The sequence below is a fragment of the Vombatus ursinus genome, unplaced genomic scaffold (assembly GCF_900497805.2).
Source record: "Vombatus ursinus unplaced genomic scaffold, bare-nosed wombat genome assembly UNPS02005659.1, whole genome shotgun sequence".
Taxonomy (NCBI): Eukaryota; Metazoa; Chordata; class Mammalia; order Diprotodontia; family Vombatidae; genus Vombatus; species Vombatus ursinus.
The window spans coordinates 696,678-719,205 of NW_020945437.1; the positions used below are offsets into that span (position 1 = coordinate 696,678).

The 22,528-nt window shown below is 39.5% G+C and overlaps 1 protein-coding gene across 2 annotated transcripts in view; it reads left to right on the forward strand.

The window, feature by feature from the left end:
- CAB39L (calcium binding protein 39 like) overlaps positions 1–22,528 on the forward strand; it is a 155,905-nt gene that overhangs the window by 104,168 nt on the left and 29,209 nt on the right. For both annotated transcript variants that reach the window (XM_027848330.1, XM_027848329.1), the window contains 2 exons: positions 12,416–12,584; positions 17,996–18,055. In XM_027848330.1, coding sequence (XP_027704131.1) covers positions 12,416–12,584; positions 17,996–18,055 — 229 coding nt within the window. The remainder of the gene's footprint in view (positions 1–12,415; positions 12,585–17,995; positions 18,056–22,528) is intronic.

The window sequence follows — 22,528 nt, forward strand, 5'->3', positions numbered from 1 at the left end:
TACTATTCATGACCCCGTGGACCATAAAACGCCAATACTACCCATCGGGTTTTTTGGCAGAGGTACTGGTTTGCCATTTCCTTCTCCAGTGAATTAAGGTAAACAGGGTTAAGTGACTTGCCCAGGGTCACACAGCTATTGTTAAAGGTCTGAGGCTGGGTTTGAACTTGGGTCTTCAATAACTCCAGGCCCAGTGCTCTGTGCACTGTGGTGCCGCCTAGCTGCCTCTGGTTTTCTGATGGAAAATCCATTTCACTAAAGCACTCTATTGTAGTAAGTTTAACTGGTAGCCAGTGTGGCTTTCGTGTAGATCATAGAACTATGGATATTATAGTCTCCTATAGCAGCTGTGGGAGAAATGCCATCGGCCTCATCGAACCACCAGGTTTTCTCACCTAAGTTACATGGGACAATTCCTATGGAAGACCAGCTGTTGAGAAGTTCATGAATATCATTTGCTTATTCTACACTGGAAAGATATTTTAATAAGTTATAGGTGAAAGAGAGCTATCAAATGCGTTTACCATGACTAATGGACAAAAGCAGTTGTATAATTTTACTGTTATCATGTGGTGTTATTTTTTTATATCATTTTTAAGGACTGACATTCAGATCGAAATATTAAATGTAAGTCTTCAGTTTGCAGTGTTTTATTGCAAAAGCAAGATATTAACTGTGTCACTAGGTGATGCAATGGATAGAGTGCTGGGCCTGTATTCATGGAGACCTTAGTTCAAATCCAGCCTCAGACACTTCCTAGCTGGGTGACTCTCAGAAACCTCTGTTTGCCTCAGGTTCCTCATCTGTAAAATGGAGATAATAATAACATCTACCTCTCAGGGTTGCTGTGAGGATCAAAAAAGGTAATAATTGTAAAATGTTCAGCACAGTGCCTGATGCGTAGTAAGCATTATGTAAATGTTAGCTTTATTTTTATTTTATTCAACATCTATCAGTGATTATGTACATTTAGCTTATAATCATAATGGTTCACAATAGTTAATGGTCAGTCAATAATCATTTGTTAAGTGCCTACCGTGTGCCAGACAGGGATAGCCAGGTGGTGCAGGGGATAGAGCACCGGGCCTGGAGTCAGGAAGATATGAGTTCAGATCTGGCCTCAGATACTAGCTGTGTGACCCTGGAAAGTCACTTAACTTCTGTTTGCCTCAGTTCCTCATCTGTAAAAGGGGGATAAACTGGAGAAGGAAATGGCAAACCTCTCCAGTGTCTTTGCCAGGAAAACTATGGAGTTATGTAGAGTTGGACACAACTTTTTTTTTTTTTGCGAGGCAATTGGGGTTAAGTGACTTGCCCAGGGTCACACAGGTAGTAAGTGTCAATTGTCTGAGGTCGCATTTGAACTTAGGTCCTCCTGACTCCAAGGCTGGGGCTCTATCCACTGTGCCACCTAGCTGCCCCCTCTGAAGGTTTTCTTTCTTTCTCTCTTTCTTTCTTTTTTTTTTTTTTTTTTGTGAGTCAGACACAACTAAACCACTGAACAAAAACACATGCCAGGCACTGTGCTAAATGCTAGGGATACAGATACCAAAAAGAAAGACAGTCCCTGACCTCAGAGTCCAAAGAGAGCTGAAGAGCGTGAAGGGCAGTGGCAGGAGGGCATGGTGGAAAAGCCAGAGAAGTCCAGAAGGACAGCAGCCAGGCAGGAGGTGAGGAGATGTCCGTCCTGTTCCCCTCCTTAAATGGAGAAGCTGACGGCTCCCTCCCCCAGGTGGAGAGGCAAAGGGCACTGTGGAGGAGTGAGAAAGGAGATTCATTGGATCTTGCAAGATGATGAGATGATTAGTTTATCATGCTATTGCTGTACTTCATTTCGTTTAACTGTTGCTGCCAAAGCTCGTTATCACATTTTTTGTTCTGGTTCTCTTGGTTGACTAGTTGTCTTAGTTAACGAAGGCTATTTATAGCTTTTGTTGGCTTATGAAGACATAACTTCAGTTGATGCCACCAGTGGTGGTTTGGGTTACTTGACAAATTATTTGGGGAGCAAACATTGAATAAGGTATCATGTATCTGACATGTCCCTCAACTCCTCTTGCCTTCCCCTCCAATTCTCGCAGAATCATAGCTGCTCATAGTTAGAAGGGTCCTTAGAAGCCAGACGCATTAACCATACATGAAGAAGAATTCCTCTCCTCCTGAAAAGGGGAGCCTTTGAAGAAATCTGGGGAGAGGGAGAGTAAAGACCACTCATTGTATCTGAGGATTGCACTGAAGATTAGGAGGTTTTTATGTACATTGAGCCTAAATCGGTTCTTCTTCAGTTTCCACCCATTGTTTGTACTGTTACTATTACTCTTTTAATCCTATTTTATTATTGCTGTCTATTTTCTGGGGCTAAGAAAGCTAGTTTGGTCCCCTATCTATCAAACACTTGAAGGACAGCTATCATGTCTAAGACTTCAGTTCTGCAAGCTAAGCCCCTCCCTGTTCCTTCCTAGATCCAGGCTTTGTATGGCATTTCAGCATCCTGGCTGCCCTCCTCTGGATGTGCTTTAACACATCAGTTTTCTTCCCCAAAGTGGGTCCCAGAACCGACTACTTTCAGGAGCAGCCAGACCAGGACAGAGGACAGCAGGATCCCTCTGAGTCTTGGAGGCAGTGACTCTCTTAGATCAGTTTTTCATTATCATGTCACACTGCTGATTCCTTAGGGTTGCAGCCTGCTAAAACTCCAAGACCTTTGTTCAGGTCCATAGCTTGGTAGTCACACTGCCCTCATTTTGTACTGGAGAAGTTGAATTTTTCAATCCATGTGTAAGACCACATATCAAATGAGAAAAGATATGCAAGTGCTTTGTAAACCTTAAAATGCTATGTAACTGATAGCGATTTACCCATATTAAATTTCCTCTTAGTAGTTTGCAAAGAGGGAGCATGATTCAGTGACTGTCCAGTGGGCCTCAGAGTCATGAATATCTGGGTTCAAATCCCCCCTCTGACACGTACTAGCTACCATGTGGCAAGTCATTCTTCTCTCAACCATAACCTCCCAGTAACCCAGGCAAGCCCCAGATATTACCATCAACATCAGACCCAAGGTTAAATCTCCCCTTGTAACAAAGAAAACAGTCAAGCAAAACCAACTAAAACAATTTTTTTTTACCATTTATGCAGTGTTCTATACTCATACATATGCTTAATGAATTGAACACAAAAGTTACATGCTGCATGGCTTATTTAAATTTGTGTTATAGCAAGCTGTTCCCTTCAATTACATCTCAAAAAAAAATTCCAGTAGCACAATACAATTTAAGAAACACACCAGGAACAGTAGAAGAGCTTCCCTACCACCCTTTTTGTTGCTTATCATAAGCCCTGGATCCCTTCATGGAGAACTTACTCTGTGCCAGGCACTGTACTGAGTTGTACTGAGCATACAAAGAAAAGCAAGGTCATAGAGACATGAGATGGAGTATGGCGCGCGCGCACGTGTGTGTGTGTGTGTGTGTGTGTGTGTGTGTGTGTGTGTGTGTGTGTAATAGCAAGTAAGCCAGTATAGCTGGATCACAGGGTAGAGAGGAGGAGAGTAATGTGTTAAAAGCCTAGAAAAGATATAAAGGAACTAGGTTGTGAAAAGCTTTAAATGCTGAACCAAAGAGTTTATATATAATCCTAGAAGAAATAGTAAGATGTTGACTGGTACATAGTAGGCACTTAATAAATACTTGTTGGTTGACTGACTGTTGAATAGTTGGATGACATGGTCAGACCTTCCGTTTATAAAAATCACTTAAGCAGCAGTGGATGGAGTAGAGAGATTGGACTAGAGAGAGATTTGAGGCAGAAAGTTCAATTAGGAGGCTATTGTGATTGTCCAGGAGAGAAGTAATGAGAGCCTGAAGTAGGGTGGTGAATGTATGAGTGGACAGAAGAGAATTTATTGAAGAGATGTAATAGAGAAAGAAATTTTGACAGCTGATTAGTTATTTGAAGTGAGCAAGAGAGAGGAATTGGGAATGACGCCAAGGTTAGGATCCTGGATGACTAGAAAATCATGGTACCATTGACCATAATAGGAAAGTTTGAAGAGATTAGGATTTAGGGGGGAAGATAATGAGTGATTATCTCTTTTGGACAGGTTGGATTTGCTACGTCCAAGTGGCAGTTGATGATCATGGTGTATATTTGACTAAAATATTTGATCTCTTGGCTCTACATCTCTAGGACTCCTTCTTGGGTGTATTTTTTTTCCCGAAAAACTTATACTTGGTTCCCCTACTTTTCCCCAAGATTGGTCTTCTAAGTGTGATTCTTGCTCCAGTGAGACTGCCTCAGAATGCTTTGAGCACCATCAAAGAGTCCCCATGGAAACAAAGATGGCTAGTTTTTCATATTGACCATTTTGTTTCCCAGTTAATTACTTGTTCTTTTTAATCAATTTACCTACCCTTTACTTTTTCTAACCTTACTTTTCTAACCTTTGTATATGGACCTATGAACTTTTCATGATTCATCAGTTAAAATCTTATCACAAGATCGAAGATCTAGATCGGGAAGTAACCTTAGGTATCATATAGTCCATCCCCCTTATTTTACAGCTAAGGAAATGGAGGCATATAGTAAGTGCTTAATAAATGCTTTTCATTCATTCACAGATTTGAATCCAGGTCCTCCTGATTCTGAATCTAGTTCTCTTTTATAACACATAAATACTATAAAAGCATATATATATATACATATATATATGTATATATACACACCTTTTTCTTTTTTGAGCCTGGATCTAACTATATTGCCCAGGTTGGAAATATAACAGATAGTGATAGGCTCCATCCCACTGATCCTGATCAGCCTAAAAGCTCTGATCTGTTCTGTTTCTGACTTGGGCCAGTTTGCCCCTCCTGAAGCAACTCGAGCCTCCCTCCCACTGCAGGGGCCCACCATATTGATGTCAGACTTGGTGTGGACACCCAGTCAGCTTAGCCCTGAGCTCAAGCAATCTATCAGCCTCATCCCCTGACTGTAGCAGAGATTACAGTTGTATACTACCATATCTGGTTCCTCCATTAAAACATATGTCCCTTACAAATAGGCATTTTTTTCCACTCATTGTATTTGTATCTCCAACACTTACCCTAGTGCCTGGCACATAAATACTTGTTGATTCATTAGCATATGGCAATTCGCTGACCAGATATTTTGCATTCTAAAGATCATAAAAGCTACTGCAACTTTGAGCTTATGCCACATTGTAGTTTGAAAAAAATAACTTCCCATGTTTAATACCATAGATCTTTAGTCTTCAGCTCTTTGGGTTTATATGTATATGATTGTATGAATTTGAACTGAAAAATGTCAACAGTAACTAACAGGAAAAAAAAAACCTTGTAAAGAAAAGAACTGGTTTGAGACAGGTATGGAAAGGATCAAGTCATAGGTTGCTGATTTATCACTCCATCTGTAATTATGGGTTTGAAAGTCAGCCACCCAAACGACAGGTGTGACTTTGCAAAGAATGACCATTGCTAGTTAATTATTAGATCAATCTGTAAGCAACAAAAACTAACACTTAATTTTAAATTCCCTAGTAAACCAGAAGCAGTCAAGGAAGAAAAAGTCTACTAGAGCTTTATCGTTGTAATAAAATAGTAATACCACTTACATATAGCACTTTACAATTTACAAAGTACTCTTCTCACAACAACACTGTAAGATAGACAATATGAGTACTGTTGTTATTCCCATTTTAGCAGATTTTAGGATGACAGGCTTACAGACTTGGAGCTGGAAGGGGCTCCAGAGACCATCAAGCCCAACCCCCTAATTTTCTAGTTGAGGAATCTGAAGCAGGCAGAGGCTAAGTGAGCTGCCCAGAGTCATAGATCTCATAAACGTCTGCAGTAGGAAGAGGGAACTAAAGCTCAGGGTGGTTAAAGGATTTGCCCAAGGTCATACAGCTTGTAAGTATCAACACTGGCATTTGAACCTGGTTTCCTGATCAAATCATTTTTGCTTTCGTATTCTCAACACACAGTAAGTGTTTAATAGGTGTTTGTTGAATTGAATTGCTCTTTTGGACATCGCCAGTGATGAACATGCTCACAGCAGTTCATAACCTTCACATCCCAGTGACTCAACTCCTGTAGACCATCATCCAAATCCCACTCCATATACCTATACCCACCCTATTCCCTACCACCTGATTCCTCACACCCATTCTCCCAACCCTCCCACCCCAAAGTTTCATCCCAACTCCACCTCGCCCTTCCACTGTGCCCTGTGGAATGCCTCTTCCATAGGCGACAAACTTTCCTTCATCTTAAACTGTTCCCTTCCCACACCTTCCATCTGCTAGCTGTTACTGAAACCTGGCTTCCTTCAATGACCCAGCCTCGCTGGTCACCCTCTTCAGTACTAGCTATAGCTTCACTCATTTTCCTCGGCTCACTAGTCAAGGTGGGGGTGTTGGAATACTCCTTTCTCCCCATTGCCAGTTTCAAGTTCTCTCCCTTCTTCCGTCACTCAGAATTCATATCTACTCTCCAATCAAAATCCTGGTGGCTGTTGTCACAGCTTCTCAGGTCACACCCCTTCCTTCCTCAATGAGTTTGATACCTAGCTTACAGTTTTTCTCCCCTTCCCAACTCTTGCCCTCATAGTAGAGGATTTGAACATACATATTCATTCTCCCTCAAACACCCTAACCACTCAGTTCTTCAGCCTACTCACCTCCCATAAGCTACTCCTCCACCCCACCTCAGCCACACACAGAGGTGGTCATACTCTAAAAGGGGTGGGGAACCTGTGGCCTCAAGACTGCATGTGGCCTTCTAGGTCCTTGAGTACAGCCTTTTGACTGAGTCCAAATTTCACAGAATAAATCCTTTTATTAAGGAGATCTAGATCTTGCCATCACCCCCAAATGTGCCACCTCCATGTTCAAGAATTGTGAAATTTCTTTATCTGACCATGTTTTGTTTGGGGAAATAAATCACTTCTTTTCTGAGGTTGTCACCATTACTTTTCACCTCTCCCTCTGCCTTCATTTACATAACCTTACTGTTTACCAATCCAATCAATCCAATCTCTTGACCCCTCAGTTCTCTCCCAGGTCATCTCTCCTGCACTAGCCACTCTCTTCTCTTCTCTCTCTCTTGACTCCTTGGTGAACCAATTCAGCTCTACACTATCCTCCTCTCTTGAACCCCTAGCCCCCTTATCATATTGCCAATTACACCCCAGTCAAGCCTCAACCTTGGATCACTCCCACCATTTGTCATCTTCACTTCTACATATGTGCTGCTAAACAAAAGTAGAGAAAATCACACAACTGTTCTTTCTGGATCCACTATAAATTTATGTTACATAACCTCAGCTGGGTCCTCACTGCTGCTTGGCATTCCTACTGTACCTCCCTTATTAACTCATTATCCCACTCTCCACAGCAGCTCTTTCAAACATTTCCATCCCTACTCAGACTTCCCATTCTTCCCCCTACCCCCACTCTCTCAGCTGAGAACCTTACCTCATATTTTACAGAAAAATTGAGACCGCTGGCTTAGAGCTCCCTCTTCTCCTTGCCTCATCATATACCACTCAGATGCCTTCTGCCATTCCCCTGCCGGGAGCATTAATTTAGGCCAGGGATGTAAATTATTAGATTTATTTTTATAAAGTGACTGGCATAGAATGAAGTTAAAAATAAATTCCAAAGGATTTAGGATTTGTGTGTACTAGTTCCATAACATTACTTAGGGGTACCAGTTTGTTTGGGGAAATAGATCACTTCCCTTCTGAGGCTGTCACCATGGAGGACAGAACTACTCTTCTTTAAAACATTGGTGGTGCAACTGTTAGAAACAATAGTAGCCTGGACTAGCCAGGCTTAGTACCATTTTTTTAATGTTGTTATGATTCCCAAGAATAGACCAGTGATAAATGCATCACATATTTCTTGTCTCACAGACGGTTCTCATAAACTATATCAAGAAAAGAATAGATAATGTACCCAAAATTTGGGATGGAAAATTTTTTTCACTAGTCTCATTTTAGAAATTGAGTTACAAGCAGCAAGAAAAGAAGCTTCTGGTTTCATATTTTTGTGTTCTGCTGTGTACATAGAAGTGCCCTTCTTTGGTAGTTAAAATTTTATAGTGGATTTTTTAAAGGAAGAAGTTAAATTGTGAAAATGACAGGATCATCAGATAATCTATACAGAGTATCTCAGTACCTGTTAAAACTTGAGCAGCCATTAATAACCTCTAATCTTAATTAATGGTGGTTGAATATGTGTTCTTACCTGCTTAAAATGCCTAGCAGGTAGTTGCTCAAATAAAAAAAAGGGAATTTTGTATTAAGGAGAAAAAAGTTCTTTAAAAACAAAACTTGATGTAGCTCAAAATTCTGGAACTTTGCTCTCCAAGTTCAGGGTCTTATTGGAGTGGCTGAGTTAGGAGGTCACACGTGAGACAAAGCTAGCATTGGCCATGCCCGTGGTTCAACACAGGGCAAGGGCAGAGGAACACACACACAACTGCTAATACTTTGGGGAAACAGGTGAACATAGAGTCACCTTGTCTTTTAAAGTTCCTGGCCTCCTGACTTCATTCAGCTCCATCTTCTGGCAATACTTTCAAGTGCCCCCAGGACTGCCCTGCCTTAGGTTTCTCCTGGTTTGGATCCCGATGCAGGCTTCGCTGCTCTTGTCAGCAGAGGTCTGTCCCACCTTAGTCCCCTGCTGCCCGCATTACCAACACGGCTGACTGTGCACACGCATGGGGAGATTTTAGGGTGTGGTGTTTTTGAAGTTTCTCTTCATTCAAACTTTGTGTTGCTTTGCCTATTCCTCTTCTTGAAAAGGCCTTTGTGGGGGGGGGGGGGCGGTAACTATGAATATTACATTTTAATGTTTGTATGGTGTAGTGCAAGGGAAAAAGCGTCAAATTTGGAATCAGAATATCTGAGTTCGTGGCCCAGCTCTCACATTGTGTCGTTAGGCAGATCCCTCTAGCTTTCTGTTTGCTCCTTGCTTGTCTTTGCTCACAAAATGAGAGGTCTTTAAAGTCCCTCGTAACTTTCTGACTCTCTCAGTGGCAGCGGGGTGGCACAATGAGAATTCGGGGCTTACTAGCTGTGTGGCCTTGGGCAAGTCACCTCACTTCTACCTTCCTCGGTTTCCTTGACTGTAAAATAGGGATAATAATAGTACCTACCTCCTAAGGTTGTTATGAGGATCAAATGAGATAGTATCTATAAAGTGCTTAGCAAAGTTCCTGGCACATAGTAGGCACTTAATAAATGCTCATTCCTTTATCCCTTTCCTTATCCAAAATATGGATAATATGAAAGTTTTCCCTAACAAAAATGAAGGAGTTATGGATCAGTGATAGCAGAAAAAGACCATTTTATCTTGAGTGGGTTGAAGTGGGTCTCTCTGTGAAATCTCTGACACGTTTATCCACCCACTGGCTTTTGAGAATGACTTCTTCCTTTTCTAGATCCTGCTATCTGTGGTCTTGAACTCTACTCTCTAAGTCACCTCCAACTGCCTATTGGCTATCTCGAGCTGGTTTACCCATAGACGTCTTAAACCCAACATGTCTAAAACATAACTCCTTATCTCTTCCTCCTCCCCTCTTCCTAAACTTCTCCAGTATTATCAAGGGTACCGCCATCTTCCCCACTCAGGCTCACAACGTGCTTGACAATCCACTGTCTCACCCTCCTTATTCTATCAGTTGCCAAGCCCTGTTGTTTCTCCTTTCCTAATATCTCTCACCGACACCAGCTTCTCTGCTCTCGTACTGCTACCACCTTGGTGCAGCCTTCTGGTTGGTCTCCCTACTCCAGTCCATGCTTTACTCAGCTGTCAAACTGAGACCAGGTCACCTTCCCCTCTACCCTCCTTCAGTAAACCCCGGTAGCTCCTATTGCCTTCAGGAGCAAATGTAAGATTCTCTTTTTGAAATTTAAAACCCTTCATAGTCTGGCTCTTTTCTAGCTTTCCAGTCTCTCTGAAGAACTTTGGAATCAGTTGTGTGAAATGGGAGACACTGGCACAGGACTGCCCAAGCATGGTGCACCCACATCAAAGAAGGTGCTGTGCTCTGTGAGCAAAGCAGAATTGCAGTGGCTCGAAAGGAATGTGAGATACACAAATTTAGAGACATCTCCAAATCAGATATTCATGTAGATTATTTGTGCCTGACCTGTGCTAGAGCTTCTGAGCACATATTGATCTGATCAGCCAGTTAGACACACTGAAACTTGACTCTAACAGAGTGATGTCATTTTGGTCCTCTTTGAGAATGAAGGACAACAACCACCTTAACTTGTACTCTGTGATCCAGCGACACTTGCCTATTTGCTGTTCCTCACCCAAGACAATCCATCTACTGACTGTGGGCCCTCTCCCTCCTCATCTCCATCTCCCAGTTTTCCTGTCTTCCACCAGATCCCAGCTAATATCCTACCTTCTGCAATGTCTTTCCCAGCCTCTCTTAATACTAATGCCTTCTGTCTGAAATTATCTCCAATTTATCGTATCTATGTATATATACACACACATAGATGTATATGTAGTTTGTACATAGTTGTTTGAAAATTGTCTACCCTAGGGGCAGCTGGGTGGTGTACTGGATAAAGCAATGGCCCTGGAGTCAGAAGGACCTGAGTTCAAATGTGGCCTCACACACATAACACTTACTAACTGTGTGACTCTGGGCAAATTACTTCAACCCAGTTGCCTCACTAAAAAAAAAAAAAAAGAAAGAAAGAAAGAAAAGAAAGAAGGAAAGAAAATTGTCTATCCTATTAGACTGTGAGTTTTGTGAGAGCAGGTGCTATTGTTTGCCTTTCTTTGCATACCCAGCACTATAGCACAGTGCCTGGAATTTAGTATACATTTATTTAGTAAATGTCCGCTGACTTGATTTCTTCTTAAATTCCCACTTCTTCTCCTCCACATAGCACCTTGCTGAGTTCCACCCTCATGCCAATGTATTTCTAATGATTGTTATTATAGTATTTTAGTAAATAGAAATCAAATGTTCTTCATTTGTTTCATGATGTTTTACATTTTAAAGTTTTACCTAATTCAGCTCTATCTATCCGTTATCTTCTCTAATGCTTGGCCAGACTTATCTCTTAATTTCTCTTTTCATATTAGTCCCTGAAGCCCAATCGTTTTATTGGCCATATATGACAACTCACATAGATAGGTTGAATATTAACCCTTAGCCAGTGAGCTTACATAGCTGTCTTCATTTTCATTTTTTAAAAAAATGCATCTTTTTATGAGAAAACAGATACAAAAGCTGTATCTTACATTTTTAGTATTCTTACATCTTTAGTATTCATCTATTGAATAGTCTTCTTTGGCACATGCTTGTTGGGGTGGAGTATTTTGAAATCTCCAGGTAAATGAATGAAAAGGCATTAATTGTTTACTAAATGCCAGACACTGTGCTAAATAGATAAAAGTATAGAAGGCAAGACAGTCTTGCCTTCAAGGAGCTTATCTTCTAATAGGAAAAGACAGAACGTATGTGATGGCCAGGGAGGGACATTGAGCGGAGTCATAGGACAATGATTGATACTTCCTTTCCAGAAGTGATAGTGTGGATTTGATTATTGTCCACAACATAAGAAGATAAAAATGTTGTTTCAGGAATGGGTGGGAGGGTGATGGAGGGTTACAAACATGACAGCATGGCAGGAATTTGGCTGGTGGGTCTGGGGCCTGCTAATTATGGTGAACTCTTGCCAATGAAGAGCCTGAAAAAAAAAAGGAGTCAAAGGACCTGTTTTGAGGCAGAGGGTACAGCACAGCATGTCAGGAAAATGGCCAGAGACCCAGATCAGACATTGTCCTGAAGAAGCATGAGCTGAATAATGAGAATAATAGTCACAACATGATAGTGGTTTAAGTTTTTTTGTTTGTTCGTTTGTTTTTGTTTTGTTTTTTTTTTGTCACACAGCTAGTAAATGTTATGTGTCTGAGGTCGGATTGGTTTAAGTTTTGTAAAGTACATACATTATTGTTGTTGAGCTTTGCAACAACCCTGCGACTGAAGTACTGCAGGTATTACTCACTTTTACAGATGAGGAAACTGAAACTCGAAGAGGTTGTGATTGTCCATGGTCGCATAGCTAGCATGTGCTGGGGGTGGGATTTGAACTAGTCTTCCAGATTCCAAGTCCAATACTCTGTGCACTATTCCATAGTGCCTCTTGAAAGTAAATCAAATGTAACTTAATCCAACCTTTTATACATGGGGCTCAGACTGGCCAGGTTAGTTCTACCCAAGGGGTATACAACTGGGTAATACCAAATCTAGGCTCAGAACAGAGTTCTTCCTTCTAATCTAGTGCTTTTTCTCTTTTATCACAAGCATGCTGGTAATATATTGCATTTTAAGATAACTGTATATTTATGATTTTGACACTTTAGGTACGAAGCACCCCAGGTTGCCTTACGTTGTGGAATTATGCTGAGAGAATGTATCCGATATGAACCACTTGCCAAAATCGTCCTGTTTTCCAGTCAGTTCAGAGAATTTTTCAAATATGTGGAATTGTCCACGTTTGACATTGCTTCAGATGCCTTTGCCACGTTTAAGGTAAATAACTTTGCATCTGTCTGCCTGACATGGTTACCTCTGGCAGTAAGAACTAATGCTGGGAGCCCAAGTTTCAATTTTTCTAGAGAACTTCGTGCGTGGAGGAAATACCTATTCCTTATGCATAGATTGTACCTCTGATCCTAGCTGACCGTTTCACAGATGTATGTTACAGGATAGTTTTTCCAGACTTTCATCTATGGACCAGTGCTGGTCTGTGGCACATTTTTACTGGTCCTCACAACCCTCTCCTTTCATCTCATTTTACCTGTTCTAGGATTTCCCCTTCTCAGTGGCTTCCAGTTCCCACCCTGCTTGTAGTAAACAATGTCTATAGAGCTGAGTAGTAGTCATGACCAGGGTTTAACTACTTCAAAAAACAATCATTCAGTTGCTTTGTGCCCTAAACTATGACCTGCAATGTTTTGACTTTGTCAGGGGTGAACATGGCAGTTTAGCAGTGGCCTGCTTGTCACATTATTCTATAGAGGTTATGTAAATCTTGGAAACACTTATTAGAGAAGCTCCATGGCTCCAGAAGCAGTGAAAGAGCACATGAATAGTTAAAAAAATGTCAGAGGAGGAAAAAAGGAGAGCAGAAAGGGGTTTAGAAAGAAAAGCAAAAGAGCCCTGAGTAGAGGGCAGGGCAGAGGAGGAATAGGAGCAGGCAAAGCGAGAGGAAAAGGGGGGTGAAATGGAGGAAGTGAAGGCATTTTAGCTATAGAAGGAGATAGGGTGGAGAAAGCACGGGATAGAAAGAAGAACAAGAATGCTAATCATGCATTATCTCATTGGATCCTCACAATGACCCTTTGTGAGGAGGCGATACAAGTGGTATTATACAAGTGAGGAAAACGAAGGTCAGAAAGGTTAAGTCACTTGTCCAAGGTCACTTTCTAGTAAGAGACAGAGCTGGCAAGGCAGGGGAGCGGGCAGATTTGGAGGGGGAAAAGGAAGGGAAGAAAAGCGAGTTTGTAAGGGCAATGAGAGAGTTGGAGATCAGAGAAGAAAGACTGATCAGATGACGGGCAGAAGGAAAAGGAGCAAACAAAAAGAAGGAGGCAGTTAGGGGAGAGAGAGGCAAGAGAATACCAAGAAGGAAAGATGAACTTAAACATAGGGGAAGGAAATAGATATATATGCATATTCATGTATATGTAGAAACGTATATACTATATACTCACACACTCACACATAAAACACACACAGATATATGTAGATAGGTAGCTGGATATGCAGCATCCTGATTTCAAAAAGAACAAAAATAGTTGGTATGGCTACAGACCAATCTTAAGGAAATCAACACTGTAAGGCCTCAGTGGCATAAAACTTTGGCTCTGAAGTTTAATGTGATAGATGGTTCCATTTCTTTAATGCAAAAATCCTGTTGCCAAAAGAGCTAGAGAAGCAATCTCCTAAATAGAGATGCTGGAGGGTTTTTTTTTTCCCTATCAGATGGTACATTGCTGTCATGGAAATGGCTATTTTTTTTTAACCTAAAAAAGCTAATTGTAAGGAAAAATTTGTAAGTAATTAGAACCATAGAACTAGAAGTAGAAAAGTAAATGATTGATAAGGTATATTTAATAAACAAGATTTAACTTTCATGTAAGTTTTAAAATATTTCATGGGTTAAAATATTCTTCATTAGTATTCTTTGCTGTCCTATTTTTAGCCAGATTGAATTTTTAATGCAGCTCAGCTTTATTATTGAGTAACAAAAGAAGCTTATTTGATTTGATTTGCATTCCAGCCTTGGTATTTCCAGTTACTTTCTATAGTACTAGACTTAAGATCGTAGGATTTTAGAGTTCAAGGGGATCATTTAGGCCAACCTCCTGATTTTACAGGCAAGGACATTGCATCTAGAGAGAGAAAACAGATTTCATACAGATTGTAAATGAACAGAGCCTGGCTTAAAATCCAATCTTCTGGCTCCAAATCCAGAGCCCTACTACTCCATGCTGCTAACTTGTCTTGGTTGTGTGAAGCTAAAGAGATTCCCAGTAGACTGGCATCATGAGAAAAGTCCTGTTGTTATATTTTACTGACATACTCTTGGATTTAATTTAATTTGGTATATCATGTACAGTATACTAAGTTGCTATAGCCAGTATTGAGTTGCTACATTTCTCTTGGACAATCAATTAGTCCTTTTATAGCTTTCCCTCCACTGGAAGTTGGAAAAAGTAAACCAGAGCTGGGTGTATCAAGAGCCTGATGGCACAAAGAAGAGAAGTTACATGGAACTTGTGAATGTCCCCTAGGTGAGACATCTAGTGTGTCACCACCACACGCTTAACAGGACAAATACCCATGAGCAACTAAATCAAATTAATCATTAAAATCTAGAATTTTTTCCCCTAAAATCAACATTTGGACATGATAAATGTTTACCGTTCTGGTATAAAATCACAAACTACAAGATCATGTATATGAGTATTTACATACACATAAAATAGCATTAGAATTTGAAAATGATGATATGGTGAGTTTTCCCTATCAGTCAGTCAGTCTGTCAACAAGAATTTATTGAGCACCTAGTATGTACCAAGCATTGGGCTACACTTTGGGGATACAAAGAAGGGTAAGACAACACTGTCCCAGCCCTCAGGGATCTCATTCTAATTGTGCAGAAAACACTTAAATAACCATGTATATGCAAAATAAAGGCAAGAAAAGCAGGAGGAATTAAAAAAGGCCTCCTACAAAAAGTGGAATTTGAGCTGAGTGTTGAAACAAGGACCAACTCTTCCTCAGAGACAGGGAATGTATATGGTAAATGAATGACAGTACCAAGATATGACAAAAAACCTTTGTATTCCATGCTCTGCTTTAGTAGATAATTATTCTTTGACCTGCAGTGGCTGTGTTAATTTCCAGTCTCCCTTTGAGCCTTTATCTCTTTTAGACTCAAGATTTGAAGTTATTATTACAATTGGATACTGGCTGCAGATTATAATGTGGTGAGGTGCTTATCCCCAATCCACAAGCAACTGGAGAGAATTTCTTTCTGTGCCTGGGAATCTGGAGTAGTCTGCTCAGTGCACCCCCCCCCCCAAGAACAGACTGAAAACTTCAACATAGTCTTGAAACTACCTTATTTCTTTGGAGATCCCTCAAAACAGAAACTAGTTCAAGCTGGAAGTGAAACCCCTTTGGATACTGGGAGGTCCCCCATTTAAAGCTTTCCCTCCAAAGCATTACTGAGGACCTTAGAAGGAGAAGTAGTAGGTCTTTGAATGTTCAACATACATAGCAGTGCAATAACAAGTATTTTTAAATAAGAGCCAACTTGTCATTATTTTCAACTTAGAATGAAAGTTCAGAATACTATAACTTAAATGATTCATTTTTTTTCTATTTGCTAAAATATTAAACTCATGGATTTTGACACAGGCCCACTTTTTCCCATGTCCCCAATAAAAGTCTTTAATTAGACATTTATTAAGATCTAAGGCTATTTAGAATAAGAAGGCTTTGGAATTTTTGCTGGTTATAAGATATATGCTTTTTAATTAAATTCTGCAAGGTGTGCAGGACAAGGTATTTAACTAATGAGTTCATTGAGAGGATTAGGGTAGACTAGAATTATTAAAAGATTTGGTTTAAATTAGGATACAGCTGAGGTATGGGTAGAGAACAGGAAAAATTCTCTTCCATTCCATTATATGGTATTCTGTAAGTTATTCCATTAATAACATAGAACTACATGTACAGAACAATTTATACTAAGAACTGTCATGAAGCTACTTAGCCTTAAGTGGTCACAATAATTTTATTTTTAAAATACTCTAATTTTCATACATCCTTATAGTATAGTAATTCTTCCATTCTAAGTATAATTGATCTTTCCTAAATATAATTTAAAAATCAGGGAAACTGCCTGGCAAAAAGCATTTTTAAATAGCACAAAACAGTCTTATTTCTATATGTTTACCTCTGCCTAACATTTTAATATTGCCTATGTAAAAATCATCAGTTCTTCCATCCATTCCCTGCTGTCTCTTCCCCACTAACACCATCAAGGACAGCCTTTCTTACAACCCACCGGCACTCCTGTGCCTGCTACACAGCAGCAGCCTCTGTGGTGGAGAAGAAATAGCATCATTTTAGGGATCCTCGATCTCCACCCTACCTCTGCAACTTATTAGCTTTGTGATCTTGGGCAATTCACTTCCCCTTTTGGGATCTTAGTGCCCTCAGCTGGGGGCTTGAAGACTTAAAGATCCCTTCCAGCTCTAAATCCCATGAGATTGCACATATCCTCTTAATAGTTTTTCCTCTCTCCACACTACTGCTTAGTCCTTCCTTCCTTCCTTCCTATCATTGCTAGACTTCTTCCTCATTTATTGATTTGTTGATATTACTTATTTGCTCAAATAATTATAATGAGTCTGTTGATTATCGAATCAAGTTCCATTAAACTGGACTATTCTCCATCCCCTAAGCACCCTTTACAGTTTTCCATCTCTGTTCCTTTTTTTACTTTCCCTTTGTCTGAAATGTCCTTCACCCTGAATTAGCCCTTTGAGTTTCTGCCCGTCAGTTAAGGCCCGACTCAAATACTACTTCCTCTTTGCTACCACCCAAGCACCTCTGCGGTCAGTCATGTCTCCCTCTCCTACCCCTACATCCATTTAACTTATTCTCTTCAGTTTGCACGTATCTCTCATACATTATAAGCTTCATGAATGTCTCATCTCAATTTCATATCTCCCCCAGGGCATAGTATAGTGATTTATGCAATCTGTGTATCTTATAAATGTTCATTGAATTGAATGGGATTGAAGAAGTCATATATTATAATCATATGTTAAGGATAGGGACTAAACTATGGATTTTATAGTACAGACAACTCTTGTGTGAGGAAATCCCCTTGACTGGCTCATCTTGGTGCCTTCTCTGCAGTTTATAACCTTAGTGTTGCCTAGAGCACTGAGAGATCAGCTCACTTGGCTGGGTAGCCCCTCGTAGGCATCAGATTTGAACTTGAGTTCAGGTCTTCTGGTTTTGAAGCCAGCTCTCTATGTATGCTACTATGCTACACTACCTCCTGTAGACAGGAAACATTGTTATGATTTGGAAAAATGTTATTTTACCCAGTTTACTTTTGATTTGTGTTTAGGTTTGTGATTTTACCAATGAAATATTTTGTTTTATAAATATAACACTAGTATAATTTTAAACCCCTAGATCTTTCTAACCTTGAAATTTTTTATTAATTTCCTGCAGACTACCTTAATGTTCTAGTTTACTCCCTGAAGTTGGATGGTAACATAAAAGAGCTTAAAATATTCTGCAATTTTTAAAGTTGCTAATTAATGAGATGATTTGGGTCTGGCAAAGATAAAGAATACGTATAGAATATACTAAATACAATAATTTTTTCCTGTGCATTCTCTTTCTAGGACTTATTAACAAGACACAAAGTGTTGGTGGCAGAATTCTTAGAACAAAATTACGACACTGTAAGTATAGATTGCTTTTAAATCTTTAAAATTTATCTTAGGTGTATTTTAGTAATGGAAGTGCATTTTCTCTTCTTAGTAGGCTCCTGAGACCCACAACCCAGCAGCTAGCACTATAGACCTAGCCCTGACTTTTTAACTACCATAGTGACTAGGTCCTGGTTGAATACCCAACCTCTACCCCAAACTTTTTAAATCTCATCATCTTAAAGGCAAGTTCAGAAGAAGCTTTAGATGAAACTGAGAATATGGAAATCACAGCCTCCTTGGGGTATAGTGGGATAGATGGTAGCTTTGGAGTCAGAACACCTTGGTTCAGTTTCTGGCTCCGCTCTTTATCATCAGTGTAGTACCTTCTCTGGGCCCCAGTTTTGTTGTAAGTAAGATGAAGGGGTTGAACTCAGTGGTCTCTGAGGTCCAAGTCTATGATCCCATGATTCTGTCCATGCTTTAATAGCAGTGATTTTTTTTTCAATACTTCAAGGATATACACAGATAGATTGGTGTGGATATTACTTCCACCAGGGCAGAGGGCAACCCCTTTGAAACCTAGTAAATTGTTGTTGAAGGTTTCTTTTGGTTGAAAAGTTCATCACCCTGTAGCCAATCTGGTGATGAGCCTCTCTGAACCTGGCTTGACTGTCCTTGGACTATAGGTATATAATCTATTTCTAAACCCAGACTTAAAACTTTTCCAGCTTGGTAAAACTTGCCAGGGTTTGTGCTTCCTTTGAATAACCTTTGAGAACCCAAGTGATCTCCACAGTTCCTTGGGGCCTAAGAGTAAGGAGAAAAAGGCTATCTCTTACACAAAACTTCTGGTCCTCTTTTGAGCTTAAGTTGCATCCATAAAGGGTGATTTTTGGAAGAGTTCTCCATTTTTAAAAAAATTGCATCTCCATGTCTCACCAAGGCAGCAAGCATACTGGCCATTCACGGGCCTGATGACTGTAGAAGCTTTAATCTTCCCTGTCCTTTCTAACTAAGCTTGTTCACCCCTTGCTTTGTGAAACCCCACTCCCAGAGAGTGCAGGACGTGGTGCAGACACCCAACTAGCTTTAGTCCTCCTGTAGCTTAGAATTTCTAAATTTAGCAGTTCACCAGCCTTGGCCTCTCAGTAACAGGGATTACAGGTATGGGCCACTATGCCTAGCCATTCTCCATCCTTTTTAAATCCATTTTATTTGACTGACAGTTATTTAAAAGTATCAATAAAACTACTCTGAATTTCCATCTTTCAAATGAACAGCCCCTGCAGAAAGATTTTTCTAGTTCCTCAGATTATATATAAACCAAAGCTCTAACAATTCAATTCAGTAAACAGTTATTAAGTACCTACTATGTGCCAGTCACTTGCTAAACTCTGGGGATATGAATAAGAAAAAGTAAGACAATCCTGCCCACTAGGAGTAATGAGGAAGGGGAGGGGACCACCAAAGGGTAGGTATCCTGAGAGGGGACATGATGTATTGTGGAGTTGAAAATAAGCATAACTGATGAAAAATGGAGAGTTACCCAGAAAATTTTAAAGGGGGGAAAGGGGAGAGAAGCTCAAAAATCATATAAACTTTGTTAAAAAAAAATTCATCTATAGGCAGTATTGGTCTTCTTGTATAAAGGCAGCAATTTAATCTTATAAACTGATAAAGTTTTGTAAATCTGATTCCTAAACCAGGGCACCATAAACATCATGCCTTTTCTAAAAAAAACTATTATCTATTTTTTTTAAGAATAAGAGGCATGATTTTGGGAATTGTCTATGCCTGGTAAGAATCTATTGTGTTAATAGAAGTATTATGTAACTGTTAGATGTCTTCATTATTTGCTCAAATTAATGTTCTTTAGTAATTATAGGAATTTCATGTATTCACAGAGAAAAACTTAACTTTTGTCACAGTTCAATGACCACATCACATTTTTCCAAGAGTGATTACCTAATATAGCCCAATTCTGTATGTATTTTTAAAAATTTTAAATAATACTAATTGACATGTTTTATTTTGTCACAGCAAAGACTATTCAACAGGCATTTATTTTATTAAGCACCATACTATGTAACAAACACTCAAATCCTCCCACAAGACATTCCAATGAAAACAGCAAAGCAAAACCACAAAGTCAGATTGACTGTGAATGATGGCATATGCCTCCCTAACTGCGTAGGTGATCAGTTGCTAACAGAAATGGAAGATGTGTATTTTTAATTTTAATCATTTAGTACCAACATTATCTGTCAATCTTTGGCCTGAGTTTTCTTGCCTTTTGGTGTTATCTACTGTAGCTACTATATATTCTTCTCTCTGAACTTAAAATTAATAGTGCTATAAGCTAAAAATTTAGAAATGAATAAAAGAATTTCTAAAATGTGAAATGAATTGGGGGTGCTGTGACCTGAGCAGAAGATAAAATAGCTGTTGTTTCCAAAGAGCATTTCCTTTATATGATAGACCTTCAGAAGAGAATAAAGACATCGTGTATAGATCCCTAAGATGTTTCAGTCTTCCAAAAAAATCTAATTGTGATTTAAATTTGTTAAATTCGTCATTCTTTGAATTTGAAACTAAAATTAATTTCTGTTTTGGGTTTCTATGATAAATTATTTTTACCAAAAATACCATGAGATCTGACTTTTGCAAAACAATGTGAGAGAGATCTGTCATATTGAATTTGTCTTCCTGTTAAGTAAGCAGTTTTATCAGTCCTATCCATCTAATAGTACCATTTCTGACAAATTAAGTACTGTAACTGTATGTTAAGAAAATATAAAGAGCAAGACATGAGCCACATCCACAGTGTAGATTATACCTATCTCTACTATAATAATGAAATATAATCATAATTTATTTTAGGTTCATGCTTTAAGGTTTATAAAACACTTTGCTCAGAACGTCTTTGAGGAAGACCTTAGATAAATATGTTCCATGCAAATTTCTTAAGTTCAGGCACAGTATATAGTTGTCAGAGACAAGGAACTTTAAATATGAAGTCATTGACTTCCTTAAATTTCTTACTTGATAATTTTATAGAAGGGACAGCTTCTATGCTAGAGATTGCCATATGGGTCCGTTATGCAAACACAAGCAAGACAGGCATGTTGAATTATACTTTAATTCACAGGTAGGTTAAAAGAAAAAGCCAATATCAATTGGCCAGAAACTCTGGCTACTAATTGGTGAATGCTTTCTCTGTCTCTCTGTCTCTGTCTCTCTCTGTATGTGTGTTTATAAACACACGCCTCACACACACATACATATATACATATACTTATATTTGTGTATATGTATGTATATGTGTTTATAAATATCCTGGTAATTCTATCTATATAATGGTATTAAAAAGTTTAGGGAAATTATTTATATTAATTATCTCTCCTTCCCTCCCTCTGTCCCTCTCTTGCTTTTCCCTTCTTTTTATTCTTAGAACAGTCTATTCAGTTACACACAATAAATACTACATTTGATTATATTGCTTTGAATAGTAGTTTCATTTATATAACTTACCTTCCTAACTATATTAATCTCCCCAAGCCCCAGAGCATCCCAGAAGTATGATCTGAGAGACCCATCACCACCAAAAGGGTGCCTGCATATTTGCCTTTCCTTTTTATCCCCCTATCCTGGCCAGCATGGCTCAGAGCCCAACCAGGCTGCCTGCCTGTTCACATGGCCTAAATGTGCTGGGAGTCTTCAACTCTTTTCCTTTCAGTGAGATGGAGGATCTCCAGGCCTTACCATCTGCCTTGCCTCTATCGTCAACAAACATTTATTAAGCGCTCATTATGTGCCAGGCACTATGCTGTGCACTGGACATTGCAGAGGCCCTGGTACTGTGCCGTCTAACCTAGTGAAATAGCTTAAGGCCCTCTTGGCCTTGCCATCTGCCCAGGGGTGTGTTGGGGAAAGTTTAACAGCCAATTATCTGGGGAAAAAATGTGCACATGACACACTTCTAAATTTAGTTTATATTTCTAACATTTTCTCCATCACTTTCTTAAATTTAGACAATCAACAAAACAATACATTAAGCTATAATTTTGTAACATTTGTGGATTTCCAAGGTGTACATGATGACACTGAAAATTTAACAGTCACCTTAGTTCAAGCTGGCTCCAGCACATCCCTGTGTCTGCCCTTTGATGCATCCTTAGGATTTCTGGCCTTTTCCATCCATCCTGTAGCTAACCTTTCTTTTTGATATTGTCCTCCCCATTTAGGGTATGAGCTCTTTGAGAGTAGGAACTGTCTAGATTTTACTATCTGTATCCTCAGCCTTAGCCCATGTACTAAGTGCCTAATAAGTGCTTTTCATTCAGTCATTCAGGGACAGAGGCTATATCTTTAGCTTCTCTTGTGTCTTTCACAATGTGTTGGACACTGGGACTTTAAAAAACACTATTATTGCTAGCATACAATAACTTTCTGTCATCATTCTCCCAGTTCCCAGTAAGACCTTCAGATGCAGCCACAAAACTT